The 22,372-nt window shown below is 41.6% G+C and overlaps 1 protein-coding gene across 4 annotated transcripts in view; it reads left to right on the forward strand.

The window, feature by feature from the left end:
• The first annotated feature begins 236 nt into the window (after positions 1–236).
• LOC146985525 (protein shisa-like-1a) overlaps positions 237–22,372 on the forward strand; it is a 41,575-nt gene continuing 19,439 nt past the window's right edge. The window contains exons 1-2 of one of the 4 annotated variants that reach the window (XM_085778536.1): positions 237–726; positions 22,053–22,270. In XM_085778536.1, coding sequence (XP_085634662.1) covers positions 22,204–22,270 — 67 coding nt within the window. In that variant the 5' untranslated portion in view covers positions 237–726; positions 22,053–22,203. Of the gene's footprint in view, positions 727–22,049; positions 22,271–22,372 lie in introns of all 4 variants that reach the window. The other 3 variants (XM_085778537.1, XM_085778538.1, XM_085778539.1) reach the window with 3 other exon arrangements.

Consider the following 22,372-nt stretch of genomic DNA (forward strand, 5'->3'; position numbering starts at 1 on the left):
CAACATTCACTGGGATGCTTATAAATTTAGAGTCAGGAATCGAGAGCGTGGTGAGCGAGAAAGTGTGTGTGTGTGTGTGTGTGTGTGTGTGTGCAACAGGGAGAGAGAGAGAGAGAGAGAGACAGCATGGAGAGGGAATTAGAGCAGACAAAGCAGGGTGATTTCACTCATGAGGGAAGTTAAGCAGAGAACTAACAGGAAGTCTTTTCCCTTAAGAGGAAACCAAGTGTTGTTACTGTAAAAGCGGCTGACCTCGTGACTTGTGTCAGGAAGGAATGCATGCAGGAGACAGACAGAGAGATAAACAGGAGCTCATACAGTATAGAGGAGGATCACCCTCCAGTGCACACACGCAAGCTCCCTGTCCCTCCCTCTCTCACTTTCTCCCTCACTCGCCCACTTAGTATCGTTTCATCTCTCTCTCTCTCTCTCTCTCTCTCTCTCGCTCTCAGTTGCTGTGCTCTGACGGATGGGGAAACACTGCCAAGAAGGACTTAGGGGCGAGAAGAGTGTGTTTCTTTTCTTCTCTGTGTGTTTTCTTTCTCTTCCGCCTGGCTTCCCTCATGAGCTGTTAATTCCAGCCCCGGTCCCGAGGATGAGGAGGATCTATCTGTGAGGAAGACGCAGCAGAGGAAAGACTGAACAAGGAGCAACAGGGTGGCAGATTCCACGAGCAGGAGTGAACAAGAAGAGCTTTTCTTTTCTCCAGGCTCAAGCAAGGTTAGTGTGGAGAGCTGCTTATCTCTAAAACAAACACTGTCTCCTGTTATTGTCTCAGCCTCTGTTCTTTACTTTGTTATCGCCGACAAAACATCTCCATCCGAGGCACGTCTTATTCATGAGCTCTCTATCCCTTAGTGTCTATTAAGGCTTAAATTAAATGTCCTCACAGAGCAGTTTTCTTGAATTGAGAATCGTTTCTTCTCCAAATTTAAACTCCCTTAGTTACATTTACGAGATAATTCCTTTTCACACAGTGAGTCTCCTGGCTGGTTACTGAAGTTTCACTCTCGGTCAACACTGCGGTGTGATTTCCCAAAGGTCTACTGCTCTCAGGTGGAGTCTCTCCTTTGGCAAGGTAGCAGAGAACGAGCTGCAGGAAGAGGCGAGGACAGCTCACTCTCATCGCCGCTCATCAGCCGTCACTTTACACAGGAGGCAATTAAGCGGGATTGGCAGCAGAGGCTGCCGGTAACTTGGAAACAGGCGTGTGGGAGACGCATGGTGGCACATGATAGGATTTAGGGGGAGAGAGGAGCAGAGGAGGAAGGAGATTCCCTTTGTTCATTCACACAAACGCCCGCTCCTCTGTGGAAAACCAAGCTCTCGCCTCCTCTGTCTGGGAGGAAGCTGGCCTAAGGGCAGCAATTGTGAGCTTTTTATGATTTAGTGTAACAGTGAACATTATTTGAAGGTGTCTGCTGCAAGTGTGTAAGCACAGAAAGTATGTATTCATGTGTGCACATTGAAGGTACAGAGCCTCTGGTGTGTGTTGGGGGTGGTGAGTCTCTGAGGTGAGACCTCACTGTTAATTAATGCAAGTAGAAGAAATTATTCACACAGAAATCTGGCCAGACAAGAGGAGAACAGGACACATTAATAAAAATATCATGCCCCCGTCCTTTGAAATATGATTCCTGGATGAGCTGGGAATGAGCAGTTGTGTCATTTATGTGATAAACGAGGTCCCCAAGGACTCTGCCTTTGTTCAGGCTTTAGTTATTTACAGATTATGACTGAGAAAAAATTCTCCTTGAAACCAATAAAGACCTATTTTGCTCACTACTCATCACAAAGGCTCCTTGCAGCCAGCGTGAATACAATAAGTGCATGTGCCTACAGTACAGACACTGGGTTTGGCCTTTGGCTGCTGGCAACAAAGGCTTCTGATGTCGACTTAAGAAAACTGGTAAATAGTGAAGTTTCTTTTTTTTTTAAAGATACGGAGGGTGAGTTACAGAGAAGGACAGAGGACGCAGAGTGTGGAGCTGAGAGTGTAAACACCGGTGGAGACTGTGGAGGAGATATAGAGGCTATTATTTTGGACTGTGTGTGTTTTGACACAAAAGGAGAGACTTTTCATGAGCCTAAGCCTTGGTGTCCATTCATTTCCCTGACAGTAAAGTGCTGGTCTCCATTCAGCCAGATGTGTTTATACAGAAAGTGAAGAATATGCTTTAAAACAGAATCATTCAGCAGCAGGAGAGTGAAGTGACCGTCCTCACGTTGTGTTTAGTCTGGACTTTGTCACATAAGCACTATCACCTCCATCGGAGTGACCAAACACAAAGTGAGATCATGGATAGTTGGTTGTTGTCATCAGTCATCAGGAGAGGACTGTTTCCTGTGTCACCTTGTCTCAGGCACACACACACACACACAGCAGTGCCTCACAGGGACAGTCCATCAGTGGTTCACTGACTTTAGGAGGAGTCATTGTCATTGAGAGGGTGTTAACGTCTGCTTGATGCACACATTAACTCGCACGTACAGTATGTATACACACTCGCATTCCTCCCAGGCATATGCACAAATGCACACATGCAACCACAGAGGCAGAATAACACATCCAGAAAGCCTGCTACAGTACACACACACACACCAGAGGGAGGCGGAGCAGGGAGAGGCGTCGTGACCGGTGGCTTGGCAGAAACCCTCAAGGTGAAAATTTTGAGTGAGGAGCATTTCAAATTCAGAACAGATGATCAAACTGGTGGTGAAGCTGCAGAGTAGCTGGCGGCACCAGATGCAGACAATCTTTTGGCAGAGGAAGAGTTTTTGGTGCCTGAATCTCAAACATAAAAGTCAAAGGCGCAGAGCTGAAATTAATACAACTGTGGTTATCATCATGTCACGGATGGTGGTTCTTATCACAGTCCAGATGAGGCGAAAAAAAAAAAAAAAGAACTCCCAGTTATACTGAGAAGCATTTTCTGTTCAACTATTATCACAGCCTGCCTAATCCAGCCATATATCTGGATGTACCAGAGAGGAGACAGAGGAGGTTATTTAGGAGTGAACACAAACTCAAACAGTGTTTTCAGAGTCTATCTTTGGTCATGGTGAGAAAAGTGTGCTCCCAGTTATCACACTTTAAATTTAGCATTTTGTCAGCTACATGACTATTATATTCCCAAAGCCACACGGTCACATGAAGTTGAGTGTATGAGCCCCTAGGAAAACAACCGTTAGTAGTACTTTAACACATAAACAGCTACATAATAGTTTTACAAATATTTCATAAGCTATGAAACGCAGCAATAACTCTTATATACACATTTCCATTTTCCTCCCAACACCTGAAGTCCACAACACACATATATTGTGAATTTTCATAAAGGGAATAAATACACAGACACCCGGAGTGAATGACCCAGGTTTAGTGCATCCCCTCTGTTATACTGCTGACTGTCCACAAGGGGCAGACGAGTTGAGATGAGTGAATGAACTAACAACTGATCAAATCAGACCTCATTAATATGACCATCTCACCATATGCATGTTTGCTTGGCCACTTTAACTGCTGCACACGTTTTGTTTAAAGCTCCTGTAATGGAAATGCAGCACACTAGAACCTGTTTCACCCTTATCATTTAAATTGAGAACATCATATACAGTGTAGGTGGATGGGCTGCAATTTCAGCATTTTCAGTATTGATTCGCCTACATACATCACATTTTGTAATAATTGCAAAGATTGTCTGTTTGTGCATGCAATTAAATCACAATGTGAACACAGTGAGACACTGGAAAAAGTCTTGCTCTCTCTGTGTGATAGACCTACAGAGGTTTAGCTCCCAAATCTGCAGCTTCCCCCTGCTTTATAGTGTGGTGGAGCATTTAGCAACTGCAAACCAGATGCTGCTCTTGATTTGGTAGAGATCAAGAGAAAAAACAAAACAAAACAAAAAGAGAGTGAATATCACACTCACAAACATGACTCCAAATGAATGGTGATGTTGATCCATAACTGCTGGATGTAAACAACCGGCAGTTTGCTATAAAGTTAGACTTGATTATTCTCTGCTCACATAAATATTAAAATAGCGTTTTACTAATTTCCTCTTCTCTCACCAACAGTAAGTTTGCCACCGATCGTGTCGATCAACAGAGCTGGGAGACGGCCATCAAGTGCCATGGTTCCCATCTCTAAACGTGTCCTGTCAACAGAATGTTGATGGATAACACTTCAGAGAGTCTGACCTGTGCTGCAGGATGATCACACCACAGCTCACCTCAAATTCAGCTCAAACCAACTAAACTATTTGGGCCTGAGTTAGGAAAAAGCGCTGGTCCAACAGCTTCACGATGCAGAATAAAGTGAAAGAGGAACAGAGAGGGCCTGGCTGTAGGGTTGCATGCCCTTGGGAATGGGATTATTATTCTAAACAAAAATCCACTGCAATGCAAAAATGCACAAACAAGCCTGAAGTGCAGCACAGAGATATTTCTGTTTGCACATCTTATCTGACCTTCTGAATGCACTGGATACCCTCGCCTGCATCCCCCTCCCCTGAAACATCATCCTGAACGCTCTCTGACTGAGAGTGTAACTGATTAATAACACCAACAGCAGCAGCCACAGCCAAATAATTACATTCCTCTACCCAAAATAAACAGCAGCATGTAGTCACTCAGCGTGCTAGAAGTGTCTTGTTTTCTGATCTGTGGTGCAGAAAACTCAAATTCATTTGGTTTATCTGCTCTGTCATTGTGACATCTCTCTCTGCGGGGTTCACACTGAGTTTCCCTGCCCTGGGCTTGGCTCTCTCTGTGTGTGTGTGTGTGTGTGTGTGTGTGTGTGTGTGTGTGTGTGTGTGTGTGTGTGTGTGTGTGTGTGTGTGTGTGTGTGTGTTACTGTATGCGTGTGTGCTTTCAATTTGCATTGATCTCCACATGATGTGTTTCTTTGCTTGTTAGAAAGAGTTTGACTGAGAGCAGGGTGAAAACATAAGTTGTGTGCATTTGTGTGTGTGTGTGTCTGTGTGTGGCCATGAGTATGTGTTTGACTGAATGAATGAGAGAGAGAGAGAGAGAGAGAGAGAGAGAGAGAGAGAGAGAGAGAGAGAGAGAGAGAGAGAGAGAGGCTCCTTCAAGATACATCACTATGGCTTTTGAAGCCCCCCTCACCCCCACCTTATCAGACTCCACTGAACAGACGACAATGTAGCAGAGGCCTGTAGAACGAATCACACTCCCACACACTTGCACACACACACACACACACCATTTCTACTCATCAGCTGTAACCACTACTCTCCCTCCACGCGGCCCCTGTTGTATTTCAGTGCTGTAACCATTAGATGCCGAAAGGCAGAAGCTAGCACTTTATACTGTACGCATTATACTGTCAATGCTAATATCTGTAGCCCACTCCTTGTGGTAACTCGATGCATCCTGACCCCTTTGGGCGTAACACTTTTGCTTTCAACAGCCACATAAACACGGCTGCGTTTTTTTAAAAAACTCTCTGCTCATCTTGAAGCTGATAATACAGCCCATTAAATGTTTTCATTATATCTAAATGTCAATATGTCGAGCTGCATTTATTTTCACCCTGATCCTCAACGTTTACTCCGCTGTGTGTTTAGTCTAGTTTAGTGGGGAGGTGAGGGGGTTTTCAATTGTGCCGGGAAGGAATTTCCTCCTTTTCTGTGTCGCCACTGAAATGAGAGGCTGAGAGAATAATCAAATAACAAGCAAGCTGTTGATTCAGACACAGGTTCATCCACTGACTGTCTTGAATATTAATGCATTGTTTGCTCTGCATGTGTGTGGACCTCTGGTCCACAAGAAAAGGGAAGAAAAATGACATCGATTCACACTCCTTTGAGGCTTTTGTAGTATTGACCCAACTGAAACAGTTAAATCACGCATGAACGATGGTTCACAGAGAGAAAAATATACACGAGGAAATCACAAGATTGGGCAAATATTTACTGAAGTGGACCAATTATGCAAATTACTGTTCATTCCTATGCATAATAAGTTCCATCTCTCTATTGTGCTGTTATCAATGTGTTCATTAGTTCCTTTAAATCTTAATTGAAGGAGAGAGGTCAGGGTCTTTTAAGGGGGGTGGGGGGTGGGATGGGGTTAAGAAGACAAAACACTCGGGGAATACCCATAATATTGATGGACTGACACTCGCATCCATATGCATGACTTCGCTCTTTGTCAATTCTCATTAGTTGGTGTGCCAGTGTCTGACCTGTAAACAGAGCAACTCAGTCATCTGGCCTCTACGCCTTGTGTTTAACCTCCAGTGTGTTCGTCCTATTGTATCATCCCATAGATCACCTTACAAATACAAACTCTTTATGTACTCAAAGAAAAGTCTACAAAATGGCCTTATGGAAACAATTCTGTAGTACTAAACCAAATCTGTTCAAATTTAAGCAAGAGTTCTTTGAAAGACGCAAGTGAAGAGCTGTGTTATTGAAGAATATGAGACATTCACACCCAAGACCCCATGTTTTACAGCTGCTCCATTTATTTTAATGGAAATATTCTGGAGGTAATTTTAGACCTATCCCCAAATTTAGGAAGAAGGTATTACTGTAACAGCCGGCATGGTAGGACAGGCCACTGTAGTGGTACACATTTATGTCACTGATTTTGGTAATGAAGCATGTTAAAAACCTATACTGAGCTAAATTATACAGGCCAATGAGGCATTGGCGTTGGATGAGGCATCTTTTTCACGGTAATATAGTAGGATCTTGGTGTGAAAGGGGCTTAAGAGATAAGAAAGGGTCTTTTATATGACAGCCTGTGCTGTCATATAAAAGCCCATTTCTCTCTTAAGATCTGATCTGTCGGGGTGGTGCGTGGCGCAGTGGGTAGAGCGGCCGCCCCATGTAGAGGCTACAGTCCTCGCCGCAGGCGTCCCCGGTTCGAATCCCGCGTCGGGCAGACCTTTCCTGCGTGTCATTCCCCCTCTCTCTGCCTCCCCATTTCCTGTCTATCTCTACTGTCATCACTATCAAATAAAGGCAAAAAGCCGAAAAATATACTTAAAAAAAAAAAAAAAAATCTGATCTGTCTACATGAGCAGCAGACAGAGGGGTACATGGTTGTTTTTTGTCACAAATTAGCCACTTTGCCTTCGCCGACACACAGCGTTTGATTTCATCTGCGACATAAATCTTCCTCACTGAAGGTATCAGTTTTCATTCCTGGTGCTTCAGCAGACTAGCAAAAAAGTGTACAGTCAGTCTCTGCACACACCCAATTGCATGCCGATGAAAAATAAAGGTGCAAGACGTGAATGTATTAATCTGAAATCACAGTGTCAATTCTCTTCAGGGTAAAATCAAACAGCTCATGAAAAATAAAAGGCAGTGAAACAAAATAAATTCTCTAAACAAGCCTTACACCTATCCAGTGCAGACTAAACTGAAAATTGCTGCTCTGAAAAAAAAAAGGCCTGCGTTTGACCGACCTCCCTTACTGAGGTGTTGTAAGGAGAGTGCAGATGTGAGTGACAGCTGAGATGCGAGGGGAGTGGATAAAGGGTTAAACGTCGATGTCAGACACTGGCTGTTGATTAGAGAGCCCAAGGTGCAGCCGATCCTCTGTCACTATGGCACAGCCTTGCAATGCAGAGAAAGGGCTTTTATCAGCAGATAAAAGGAACATGTCGAGGTAAAAGCTTAAATTCATCTATGGCATCAATAAGAAGTGGTGTGTGTGTGTGTGAAAGGACTGAAGGAACAGCCATGTACGCAACCTCTGGATGAACATTCAAGACACTCATTTAACTCTTATAATTAGTTTTTAGGAAGATAAAGAATATCTATTCTGTCTCAAAATCTGACATTGTGTAAGCAAGAGTTGTGTGTTAGGCTGTTTCTACTCCTAGACGGAGCGTCACTGAAAAAGCTCAGTACAGACAAATGTTTTCTAAGCTTTCAGAGTTCTGACCCGTATTTCTCAGTGTTCACATAATGATTACAAAATCTTGTCATTCAGTGTCATTCTCAAGTCAGCTGTAAATACAGACAAAATATATATATTTTTAATTATTAACTGGACCTTGAAGAGGAGTTTAATTATTTTTGCCTCATTGATCTTGGTCATTTTGGACATTAGACACATTAATAACTGATCAGTTGATTGACAGAACTAATTGGAAACAATTTTACTAAGTCATTTTCAGAGTTCTTACATGTGAATATTTTCTGGATTTCTTTTATTTTCTGATATCTTCTGAGACTAAACTGATATCTGAACAGTTGCTCTGACAAACAATCCTAACTTGGGCGTAGGATCAATATTTTTCAAAATCTTGTTACATATGAACATGGCCTATGGGGGTTTTTGAAATGTCTTAGTTTATCATAACTCAAAGTGTAGGTCAGCTCAAACAAAAACCTTCTGAGAGGGTCTTGCAGACTACCATATAATAATATAGGTCCAAATGGGCAATTAAACCAGTATAGTAGCCATGGATGAATTTCTGATGGTTGTTTTCCTCATTCAAAACAATGCATTCCTTCAGTTTTCTCTTTGCACCGTTTGGGGACTTGGCCGTTAAAACACAGTACACAGCTGCTGGTACGAGGCAGGAGAAACATGAATATAGATGAAAGCTGTGTGTGTCAATGGGAGACTGGACTTTCGTCTCTTAAGTCAGCTACCACTGAGCCAGCTGCTTCACACTGTCAAAGGCACAAATTCAAAAAAAAAAAAAAAATCCACATCACAGGGAGTGTGAACCCAGCTGCTACGTAGGTGTGTGCCAGCGTTTGTCTGGGCTGCAGCAACATGTATGTGCTCACTATCAACACACATGATGTGGATTATAAAGGCTCATTAGAACCCGGGAGTCATTATGGGCTCGAATGACTATAATTTTTCATTTGCCATGTAAGGTAATGGCTCAGTATAATTCCTCTCTCCAATAATGACTAATAATTTAAACAGACATGATAACCACGTCCACACATTATCAGTGAATAACAGCAGGTAACTCTGCTATTGTTCGGTTTGATAATAAAAAAATTATTCATTCCACAGTCACAGAAATCAGCTCAATAAAACCTTTTAAGTGGAGACTTCAGAGCATTTAGCTCAAAGTTATAATATCAGAGCTTAGAGCTGAACTCACTGGCATTCAGGGAGCATTTCAGGACATAATAGGAAGTTATTATTCACAGAAGATCTGCCAAACTTATTCAAACTGAGGTGAGTTCTCTCTCCATGGGTCAAAACCAGGACAGCCTCATTAATGAGGTGAAATCCCACCACAATGGCCAGCCAACCAACACTTCCAGTAATGATAGCTGGAACAGCCCACAAACGTTTCCTCACATTTTAAGGTTTTCTCTAACAGGCCATATAAACCCACTGCCAAAACACCATTAGCTTTTGGATGGGGAACAGTGTGGAGAATTAGCCGTCCTCATCTGAGGTATTCTTGGCAGTATAGTGTGAGGTTGTATGTGGCCACTACCCTCAGTGACCCCGAGACCTTAAGGTGTGTGAGAGCTCTCTGCGTCTCCACAGTGTATCTGTCGTGGCTATTTCAGTTGCAAAGGGTTTCGTCTGGAGTGTTAAACCTCTCAAGACATAATTGTTCAGCGAGGTTATCTGAGGGTAAACTCACCTCTCTATTTTCATTGTGCTACTTTTGGATCAAATACACTTGTAAAAGTCACTGTGGATTAGAAGCTCGTATTGATATTTTCAAGCCCTGTAGGCTGAGCTGACATAGGCTACTTTATACATCAGGATGAGGACATATGCAGGTTACATTATATTTGACTGTGTATTGATTATTGTACATTATGATTATTGTACATTTTAATTTTTAATTTATCTTCATTTATTTCATTGCATTTTTCAGGCCAGTCGAGCTTTTCCTGTGGTTCATTTCCATATGATGATTTCCTTATTATCAGCCAAATTCATCCTGTGCCTTCATCTGGGATTTCCCCCAAGTATGACTGTACAGAAGAGCAATCAACCTCAAAAAACTCATCACATTTCCATAGTGAGCTCTTGCCAATATGTAAAAGTTAAGCATGAGATCAAACTAGATTAATATGGTCTACTTTTTTTAACCACACTGCCCACAGCATTAAAGGGATAGTTCACCCAAAATTCAAATTTCACTCATTATCTACTCACCCTCATGTCGGCTAAGGGCTGGGAGAATTTTCAGAGTCCTCCGTGCCTACTCAGAGTTACGGGGGGCGGTCCGCACAGCAGTATTTGTCCATATAATGGTTGTGAATGGTGCTCACTTTTCTTCTTCCAAAAAACAGAACAATTTCTCATGTCGGGGCTTCAATACAAGAGGGACATTACAGACGAGCAGTTTTTTGGTGTGTCTTTTTGGACGAAGAAAAGTGAGCACCATTCACAACCATTATATGGAAAAATACTGCTGCACGGACCCCCCTGTAACTCCGAGAAGGCATGGAGGACTTCTCCTGAAACTTCTCCCAGCCCTTAGTCGACATGAGGGTGAGTAGATAATGAGTGAAATTTGAATTTTGGGTGAACTATCCCTTTAATCTTGTCCTGTTTTGGTGTCACATTGCAGTCTGTGTAAGGTAGTGTGGGTAACTGTACACCAAACCATCATATTTACATGAATGACAGATTGGTCGATTTACTGGTATCTAACATTATCTTTTTTTTTCTAACACGTCTGGTGCGGTGGTGCCCTGTTATCATGTTGGTCTGTGTAATCTACTACTAATGGAGGCCATGGGAGAAACAACAAAGATTGTCAAACGGCTGTGAGACTGCGTTATGTCATGCATCACTAACCCGTGCCATGACTTTCTCTTTCTTTATTTGTGAAATTCCTACCAGGCTATCTGCCTGTGTAAAGAAGCTACTTTGGACCCAGGGTCAGGCAGACGATAGCAGGGAACATTTCCAAGAGAAACCAACCGAGCCCAGAGTGAGGTGTTAAAGCAAATCCAAACAAACACTGCTGGCTTGTGACTGGGAGACACCGTTGTGTCTGTCTGCATTATAGACACCAAATAGTCCACCGGAGATGCCTCCCGACCCCCTGAGCCAAAACAAGTCCAGTTATTCTGCATGACTCACAATGCCACTACCAAAGAAAACTGAATTTGAGTGCCAGTGTGCTGATGTGTTGACAGACGAGGCCTCCATGTAGCCTGCAGGCAGCTCAAGCCTCAGATGTGTTGGGAGCTGCTGTAGAACAGTTCCTGGAAGGCTTTCTGTGGGCTTGAAAGTGACTTAACTGCGACAGCTACTGTATCCCTGTGACATTTAGCAGTCAATCTCAACAACTTGCAATCCTTTGAGTCGCTTGATCAAAGGCTGAAAGGCAGAGATGCTGCTCAGGGACGAGCTCAAACAAAAAGTAGGGCTGCAACTAATCCTTACTCGATTTATATCACTAATTAGTCCGTCAACTATGTTTTTGATGAATCAATTTGTTATTTCATCCAAAAATGTCTTCAATAAATCAAACACCAACATCCACAAATTGCTTGTTTTGTCTGGCCAGAAAGAATTATTTAATTTTTCATCATGAAACAAAGCCACGCTCTGGACAGTTTCTTATGGCTCTTTGTGGTTTCCAGCAGAGACACAGCCTTGTTTTGCTCTGTACAACAGACAGGAAAACATGCCAGTATTGGAGAAAGGAATTCAAACTCAGAGATTTGTGATTCCAATATTTCGGACAATATGGAATTGGTTCTCAGTCTTACTGCATCACATGGAAACAAGATTTTTGTAGATCTGCATTATGTTTGATGGAGCTCCAAGAATTCTAATCCCCAGCTGACTTTGAGACCCTGATTGTATAATGAATTCAACTTATTAGACTCCGGTAGCTGTCTCATTAGGCGTCTCTCCCTCGCTGCATGCATATATTTATTCACAACCACCAAAAATTACTGATTGGCCTGTTGAACTCTCAATTGGTCAAGGGTAGACTCTCTGTTATCAGCTAGTGATAGAGAGTGATACAAATGTGTGTAAAACCTCCAATCTGTTATAGTGTATAATATTGTGTGGTTCAAGGTAATTTACCAGATTTATTTTCACATTTCTGTGTGGTTTCCATTAGAGCTGCTTATTCATCTAGAAATGGGGCTGGAGCAGTGTAGCGAGGTGAGATGAGCAATGCTCAGATCTGTAGGAGACCACTGCTGGTGAAGGTTTATTTCCAGATGGATGCTGATATTGGCTCCTGGAGAAAAATCAGCTAAAAGTCTTCCTACATTAGACTGTTCTCAGCTTTGTGATCAGGAAACTGGCAGGTCTTGAAAGGGTCTTTAAATGAATTTGAGCTTCGCTAGAAAATTCAGAAAAGTGTCCTCTGTTCAGTCATCTCTTGATGCTTTCTTTTGACTTTACTTAATATCTCTGATCTCTCTAACATGTTTCATCAATCAGTTCTTCTTCTCATTGTCATAATACATTTATTAGTTTTATTTTGTGTGCTGTTTTCATTTGCTCGTTTTTGTTTGTGTAGCATTTTGTAATGTTTTAGTGCTAATTAGTAATATTAGTAATGGTATAAATATAATTCATTGTAATATTGGAAATTGTTATATACTGCTGCAAATTGCTGACAAAACAAACTCATACATTTGTAGGTTTTGACTTACATCGACCATGAAACAGTTCTTAAGCTGAATTCTGTGTGTCACTGACAATGTGGTGAAAAGTGCTAAATTTTACTTAATGAACCTTTCAGAAAGCCTGATGAGGCTGTGCTGGCATTTCTGACGTTATACGAGTTCTGAAAGAAATGGATCAGAGTTATTATTCTGGTTAGATAAAAGGGAGGAGAGACGGTTCAGACATGCAGTACCTATTTTACTTTCCAATCTGCCTTTGTGATCCAAATCGGTGATAAATGAACAGAGTGAGACAAAGTGAAGGAGGAGGCAGAATGGTTTCCATCAACATGACAGCTCTCAGCAGGTAGAAGCCCAGCGAGCCGGCAGCAGCTCTAAGTTTGATTACACCTCTTCTCTCATCCTCTGCTTGTGTTAAACTAACAGACCACTACCTAGTCAAAAACAGAAACAGACCACCCATGCAGCTAGGTGGCTGCACTGCACAATAGCTGAGCCCATTATGCTGCTACCGGTATATTGGACAAACTCTCCACAACAAGCTCTATGGCAACCCTGCTGTGTTATTCTCCCTGGGATTTTTTTAGACCAACTGTATTCACCACATTGTGCATTCAAATTACTAGATGTTGTATTATTCTCCATATCTTGCGTGACGTAAACGTCTCCCAGGCGATATCAAGCCACTAGACCAAAACACATTGCTGCTGCTGCCTCTGGGCTTTATTTAGAATATTTGATCTGGAAAATGTATTCAGGTGACTGATCATATAAACTGAAGAACCTCTGTTCATCAGTCACATTTATGTGGAGTTCTGCAGCTCTGAGCCCTCTCTGATACAGCACAAATGAATAAGCACTTATTATAATATCAGTTTGTAATGGAGAGGTGTCTGCGCTGTAACCTCTGTTTGGTAGCTAATAATAGAACCAAAACACTGGAGGGACAAATGACTCTGAATGAGTAGTTGTGTAATACAGTGACTGAATGATCATTTTAAATCTAAAATAATCTTTTAATTTGAAATATTCTAATTCTCTTATTAATGAATAATTAAACACCAAATAATTTAAGTTGATTCACTATATTAAAAAAAACACAAGAAGGACCTGCACTATAGGCAACTTGTCCTTTGCTCTCTAAGGAACAGGTTCTTTTACAAGGTCTTTTACTGTGGCACTGTGAAAAAAACATTTTTTTAAAAATGCTTCCAGGGCAATAAAACTATATGTAATGATAATTACATTTCCTTCTTACAGCTTGTCGGTATTAAATACAACTAATCACATTTGAATCAGCATCATGGCTTTAAAGAGAGAGCCTGGGGCTAAAGCTGGCACTTAAGGCCCGTGATAGCACAGAATAAATGCTCTTTAAAAGAATAGCATTAACTGTGATGAAACCAAAAGAATCAGTTGTGAAATCTGGTGGCAAACGGAGAAAACATTGACAATGTAGTAATGTAACATTACAGTCACTTGACAGTAACCTTTAGGTTCAAAAGCTTCTGACTTATCGTGAACTTCTCTGGTAAATTCTTATCAGCCTCAGGTCTATGGGACGATCCACCCTGGCATTAGTCACTGGAAGGGTCAGGAAAAACCTCAGCAACATATACAGCACGTTAATACATTTTCCAGAATCAATTGTGTCAGCCTCTTTTTTTCTGTAACTAAAAGTAAACCTGAACACGAAATGATGCTCTTGTTTGTCAGCGTGGTAGATTTGTCTGTGTGACAGTTGACGGTCCTGTCATTATTCCTCCAATTGATCATGTGCCCTGGCTACTTGGGAATAGGGATACAGGGATGTCCCTTTGGTCAAATGGTCAGCGCACATTAACACACACTTTCTTCATCAAATCTGGTGATATAGCTACAAGTCACAGGCTGCATGTTACCCTATGTAGAAATGATTGCAAAAGGTTCCACACAGATTTTAAAGTAGTTTCTGTTCTGGTATGACATTAGTCCTCAGATACCCTGAGCTTTAGGTACAGTGGCACAGTGATGTCAGTATAAGTGGACGATTGTTACCAAATGTTTATGCCCTGTTCTTAGTCCCTGAAAGAGATTAGGATCTATTTGACAATTGTATTTTATTACATAAGTATACAGTAATCAAATGGACAACTTCACTATTACTGATTTAAAGGTTGAAAAAAATCTTAACTGCACCATGGCCCTCTCCAGCTCCATAGTCTGAGAGGTCATGAAAGTGAAAGCATTACACTCCTCTCACACCACACACCTGCTGCTGTGAGAGAACAGGCCGATAATCACACACTGTAAAAGAGCTGGATGGGGAAAGCAGAATAACTGACTGAGCTACAGCTGTGAGGATATCACATGGAGTGCATGTGACTTATGGTGGGAAAGCAGGTAGGATGATTGTTACACACTGTTACACACTGAACCTGGAACAACACTGTAAGCAGTCAACCCACTACTACTGTAAATTATTTAAATAGGATTTGTTAAAGAATAATTCTATCCAAATCTTTCTGATCCACACAAACAGTTGACCACTGTCACTGTGACCAATATGAGAGAGTTCCACTTAAAAAATAATTTTTGTTTCAGCATTGCGTGAACGAATTATGCCGCTGGACAAGATGTGTGTGTCCAACCATCAGCCATCCCTCAGTGCCTCAGACTGTCACTCTGAGCTCATTGACAATTTAGACCATTCATTCCTCTGTGCCAGTGATGATCATTATATCCTGCATCACAGCTCTAAACCTCCCAACGTGGGCCTCGTATCCTAATGGAGCACTGTGGGGCTTCTGACTGAAACCCTAATGTCATCAAAAGTGAATGAAACCCAATTTATTATGATGACATTCAAAGGGAGCATCAATTAAGCACGGCGCTCGTTGCGGCAGAATTACTGATCAGTATTTTGGATGCAATCCCCATCAGCAGATCCAAATATGATGTGCAGTCACTTAGCTGGCGTGCGCTCTTCCCTCGTGTGAAGTGGGCGTCTCATCTCTGAACTGCACTTGACTCGTGCGTGCTCACCGGCTCGTGTGTTTTGGAGTGATTGATAATGCACATTAACATGGATTAGGGGCGACCGTAGCAACAAGGAGAGTATTTGTGTGCTCTGAGGAAAACACAAACCTAATAACGGGACACAGAGGGTGCATAAATATCCGACTAGTATCAACCATAGGAGAAATCAAAGGTTATGGGAATACTCAAAATGACAGCGCTAAATGTTTCTTCTAAAAATAAAGTTAAGCTGCACGAGAGAGAGAGAGAGAGAGAGAGAGAGAGAGAGAGAGAATTGTAATGTACTGATCGTGCCTTTACAAACTCGAAAGCTTCTCAGAGAAAAAGATATATCAGGCCAAAATAAATAAATAATGATCTTTAGAAAGCACAATAGCATGTCATAGACTTTGAAGCTAATGTCTGAAACCAAAATAAGGCTTGGACAAGAATGTTCATGAGCTGCTCCCAGCATATCACTGTGTATTATCTCCAAACAGCCCAAACTCTTCCGCTGCACTTTGCCTCATCAAACCTGTGACAGATTGGGGTCTCCTGCTGCGTTGTGATGAAATGTGTGCTGTTAGATTCACAGTGGTTGCAGCGGTAATTGGTCACTTAATATTTCTTTCTTCTCTTGGGCAATGGCTGTGACATATATGTAGACAAAACCAACAAGCTCTTTGTGCTTTTGGTTATCTCGGGAGTGTGTTAATTTTTTAGATATTTTCTCTCATGACAGCGTTTACTCAGAGAGTGGGTTGTCATGGTCTTTATGTATATTTTAGTTTGATCCAGACATAAACAGCGAGTAACTAGACCCTCTCTCTGTGTGTTGCACGCCTGTTCATCTGGGCAGTATGTTCTATTTTCAGTCTCAGGGAGCTATGCTCTGTGTACTATGCTGTGTGTGTACACGTCTATGTATTTACAGTGCATGTTCTGCTTCACTACCGTCAGGATCATTATGTAAACCCTTCAATTCATTTCGTCTTTGCAAACAAGCCCAACCCTGTGATGAAGTGAACCTTGCCCCCTTTACAGCTTGTACAGAACAGAGAGTAAAGTGACAATGATGTGACTGCAGCCCTGGGAGATGAAGACATAATGTATATAAAATCCTTGTGCAACACCACAGCTGGAGAAAGGAAGAGCGGTCGGCTCGTAGGGAGATTTGAAGAGGATGGGAATCCCTCGTCGTGCCACGCATGTTGTCATCCGACAGTACGCCGAAGCTCTCACCAGAAGTAAAAAGACTGGAAAAAATATATAAAATGCCACTCTAACAAGTCTCCTGGGACCCCCGCTGCCTGGCTTTCTAAAGAGAGAACAGCTTGTCTGATCTAAAATGCTTTAAAAGACTCGAACAGAAGCAGCCTGCTGCGCTCCACGTACATATTCTGTCCATACGGCCCATCGTAAAGTCTCTGTGTATAGGTTTTGGCCGCGTGAGCCCATTAGCCTGTGTTGTTTACATTATGTAAGAAACATCACAAGTAGGAGCTGCAATAACTAACACAGTATCTGACTGACAATGGGATTCTCCCCAAACATGTTCTGGTAATGCTCTATAACCTATATTACATAACATAATAACATAAGAGTTGCCAACATCTTTGTAAGTAAGTGGCCATTTGTTGATGGTACAGTCACTGGTCAGATGACTAGTAGTCCTGTGTTGCTTCTGCTCCAATGAGCAGTCATATAAATATGACTCCTGCATGAATGTGCCAATTTTCAGCCCTGTTCCATCTTGAGGTGTCTTTGAGATCACACTGTAAACAGGCCTGTCACCTGCCCAGCACAGAGCTGTTACACCAGGAACATCATGCCTACACCCTCCGTGTGCTGCACTCAGAGCTGTGCTCAAGAAGTTTTCAAGACACACAATCACTCACTGAAGCGTCTCACATGGAGACTCCAGCACTTAGAGCAGATGAAAACACACGATAGGTCAATTTTCCCACTCTGCAAAGCAGCTAAAGTCCCCCTGTTTGAATCTGTGTCTGTGGGTCTGCATCTGTGTCTGTGCTTCGACATTACTCCCTGCAGTTGTGCATCTGTGTCCTTTCAGTTTGCATTTTACAGAAATGCAAACTCATCCGGCAGTGTGAGAGGAGTCAACAGCTTTTAAAAAAACATCTCAGTGTTGGTGTTGAGGCATATCTGAAAAGTCAAGAGGTCTCTAGGTTTGAAATAAGGCTCAAGTAGAGTCAGGTACAACTTCATTGTTTTGTTCTCAGTCTGAAGTATTTGTGTGAAGTAAATCCCAAAACGTGTAACACTCAGCTCTGATCACATTTTAAGGCGAGACACTACACTGATCAATTGAGATTTTGGGCTATTTTTCTTCCTAAAAATGTATTCTTTCAGAAAAGTCGAAAGAAATGGTAGAAAATCCACATTAAGGTGGTTATTTTACTTCATTTTGTCTCTTTCGTCAGTAAATTTCTCCTAAATTCTCCAAAGGTTAGCATGCTACTGTGACATACTGCTGTGCCTACAATACAAGTCTTTAAAGGTGTACAGAAAAGAAAACTGAATTTCAGCCCACTCTGGATCATAAAATTAATGTAATAACTCATCTTTCAGACGATGTAGGCCAAACTTTGTGCAAAATTCTATTTTTGAGTAAATTCGGGATGAAAGTGTGTATTTTTTTTTCCGCATTGGATAATGCAAGCGCATGGATTATACGTCAGCCTGTACACGATTCACCAGCCACTGATATTGGATCCGTAATCCGTCATTCAAACGTCTGAGACACGCACACACACACGGAGCTCGGTCTCGCCCCAAGCTTTGAATATCCCGCCCGCTCGATAACGACCAATCAAATTCGTTTTCCTTACTCGGGTAAACTCGTGTTGCAGCTCGGGACAACTCGGCGCGACAAACAGGACAAACGGCCATTTCTGTACACCTTTAAAGGCTGTTTTCTCAAAATGAGTTTTTCCTCAGACTCTGAGCCTGGAATCTCCACTTCAGCAGCACTTACAAACACCAAACCTTCCAGTTTTATTCTTGTCTATATTCTGAAGGTTTTTACAGAGGGGATTGTTGATATATAATTCAAAGCCTGATTTATACAACATTTTATTCCTAAAAACGTGGCGAAATTAGATTTTTTTTTTTCTTCATTTACAGAGTGATAAAAAGAGATATCCAAAATCCCCTCTGTAAAAACCTCTGACTCTAATATGTCAACAAAATAAAACAAGAATTTTGAAAGGGGCTTTATCCATTGTTCAGATTTATGTTCTGGAAAAATGCATGCAAATTAGCTAAAATTTAGCCTTTAGTCCATTTGATAAAACTTGTAATACAAAAAATATTTGTCTTAATGTAAGTGATAAACTTGGGAAGTTGCATGTTGCTGAAGTTAGTTAAATGTTTTACTCTATTCACCTGTAGTGTCCCCCCTTAATTATCACAAGAACTCTTTTCCCTGGTCTGCTTGGATTGATCGGGCTGTCCTTGGTTCAGTTTCAGACTGGGTCCAAGACAGTACAATGTCATTTACACTCATGCTAATAAAATCCACAGGTGCCCTGCCCCCTGAACATGTACACGCGTGCACACATACACACAATGTCGCTGTCTGCAATCGTGCTCTACCTCTCTGGTACCTGTTGGTTTGTGTGCTTTACACAACTCATAATGACATAAGAAGATCACTAAAGCAGTGTTCTGCACCACTGCTTCAATGTAGAGACGCAAGCAGCTCCAGCTCAACTCGGCCCCTCCCTCACTGTGTTCTCTCTCTCTCACTCTCTCTCGCTCTCTCTCTCCTACCTGTCTGTCAGACCTAACTGGCCATTAGAAGAAATCCCGCCAACAGATAAAAAGCCATTACGTTTTTACTGTCTGTCTCTGTCATCTTACCGGTCCTACCTGCAGACCTGAGGACAATGAGTACATGTCATGTGTGCTGGGACACGACAGCAGGTTACAGCAACCTTCACCGACCCCCCCCCCCCCCCCCCAGTTGAAACGTGGTGATAGATCAATAATTATTATTTATAAATCACATAAATCATTGATATACCAGATAACATTTGCCTTTGAGAACATTGTGTAGCGCTGTTACCACAACTTCTCACTGTCTCACTTCGCAAACAATGGCCGTAACATTTCATGATACAGTATGGACATCTTGAAGACATGTGGATGTGGAGGCCTGTCTTTGAGGTGTTCGATAAGTCTGAGGCTTTTTATTTATAATGCTCTGTGGTGCTGTGTGCGTACTGTCGGGTGCAACTCGTCCCTGATGACCCTTGCAAATACTCCAAGAAAAAAGACAAACATCAGAGGGTGGTCATGCAACATTAAAGTGGATGTTATCCACCATTCTTTCTCATCCAAAGACAAAGAAGAACAGTGATAGCCTTTTACACTCTTGATTTTGCTTTTTATATGTGGTTTCTATTGTGTTGTCAGTTGCTGTCAGCTCTTTAATAATTCAGACTTGAGTTTTGAGATGCTCTCCATGCTGCCTCTGCACAGACGATGTTTAAGTTTCTTTGCATATAAATGCAGCTGAAGCCCACAGTGTCCTTGAGGTCAGTTTCAAAGGCACATCCTGGTACAGCAGTTGAAAATGATCCAAGTCTTAAATATGGCAAGGGCAGGTCGTATGGTTTTGGGGAGTGAAAATATTTTTGGAATCTACTGTATTGCATTCATTTCCACCATGTTTGACCCACCCTCCATCATTAGACATGTTTTCAGCTCGTCCTCTCTCCCCCTGTAAGAGCTTCTAATACAATGCAGTGGCTATGTTTCAGTTAAGCAGCCTGTAATAAATTACCATAAACATCACCTTTAACTAATGCAAGGACAGGGACCATTTATGTATAATCTCCCCTGGTGCTATTGAAAGAATAAATCTGCCAAACAGAAACAAGCATGGCTAAGCAAAATGTGCCACCACCCCATTAATCTCACTTAGCATCAGAGGACAGGTGGCTATGACGGAGCTTCAAACAGTACCCACACGGTGATACTGCAGTAGAAGAAGAGGAAGAACTCATGAAATCCCATGAAGCTTTTTTTTTTAGAGGCAAAGTGCTCCTCAGCAGTTCTGCAATCTCTACACTGTGCTGAAGGGGCAACTTCTGTGTAATTCATTAGAGGTTGGGTATAAACAATACTTTCTCTATAGGAACACTGTGCCTTTAGTGCATTTGTAGCAATTTTCTTCACGTACTACACAAATAATTTAACATTTACTGGCTATATTTGGCATCGTTTTAATGTCAGTTCTCAAGAGGATAAAATGATGAATTAGAAATATTTTAGTTTAAAACTTTCTTGAATACACACTTATTCATCTATTATTGGTTCAGTCTTCTCTGATGTGCTGATATGTTACAACAGTGACCATCATGTGTTCTTTAGGTGTAGTAAGAACAATAACTAACCATGACACTTGCATCTGTAATTTTGTCATCAAATGTAGAAGATTTTCTGGATATAACAACACAAATCTGAACTAAACAGCTTAAAGCCAAGTAAGGATTATCATTTACTTATTTATTGTTGGAAACTTAATTAGACACTGATTACGTAAATCCAGTTGACCTGTTGTCGATTAGCAGTTCTCTCCTTTTCACTATAATGAGTGCCAACACTATATTCTTTCCAGGAACTGTGGAACTGAATTATTTATAAATGATAGACCCATAAAATAACGGCCTACCCAACCAACTATTATTTTATTGTCAACCTGCTGATTATTTGCTTGATTAATAATAGTTTGGTCTTTAAAATCTTGGGGGGGGGATCTGCAAAAGCAGAAGACAAAGAGAAGTAACATTTTGTAATATTTGATCTGGAACCAGATAACTTCTGGTTTTTGTTTTGTTTTTTTGATCATGAGTTAATTATATGTTTTTCAAATAGTTACACTTTTCTTTAAGTCGACTGAGTGATCAATCAAATAAATGTTTCATATTATCAAATTATGATGCCCATCAACATTTACTAATACTGTCTATAGACTAATCTATATTATCTAGATCATAATAAGATCAAATTTATGATACGTTTTCCCAATTGATTGATGCCAAATTGATGAAAAATTGTTGTTGTTTGCTTGACAAAATTATCACTATCAAAATAGTCAATAATCATCAGTGACTGATCAATCAATAATCATTTCTGGCCTGTGTTACAAATAATCACAGTATCAGGGGCAAAGGTTTTTACATCAGCTGCACAGAAACTGTATCCACTGTAGGAATTTCTACAAGTACGGACCAGCTCTTAGCCCCAGTGTTGCTACAGTGCCAGTTTCAATTAAAATTCATGTCCAAGCCATCCTATTATGTAAACCAAAGGACAGATTTCGGGAGGCATCATGGGGCTCACTGCCAGACAAGCTGTCCGCACAGTAGGGTGAGACTTCCAGAAATCCAAATCAAACAACTTAATCTTCCCTCTCCTTGGTTGTCTTGTTCCCATCAGGAGCCGTGACTCCCAGCAGCAGCAGCCATGTGAGAGAAGCCGTCAGCAAGCAGAGGATGCCCACCTCCAGCTAAAGCCAAGAAGCCCCCTCCCCCAACCTTCCTTCTCTCCCTCCCACCTGTGCCCTTCCTTCTTCCCACATGAGGACGAGAAGATGACTATCACCAACCGGCAGTCCTTCAATGTCCTGACGGTCATTTTCCTCCTGCTGTCCACCGCAGGTCTGTAAAGTTTCTTATCAGTCTGAATCTGTCTGTCTGGCCTTAAAATGTATTTTTTCCCACTCATATGATATTGCAGGGTGTGTTCATATTTGGCATGCT

Source organism: Trachurus japonicus, chromosome 6 (genome assembly GCF_045865225.1).
Source record: "Trachurus japonicus isolate A0001 chromosome 6, Traja_1.0".
Taxonomy (NCBI): Eukaryota; Metazoa; Chordata; class Actinopteri; order Carangiformes; family Carangidae; genus Trachurus; species Trachurus japonicus.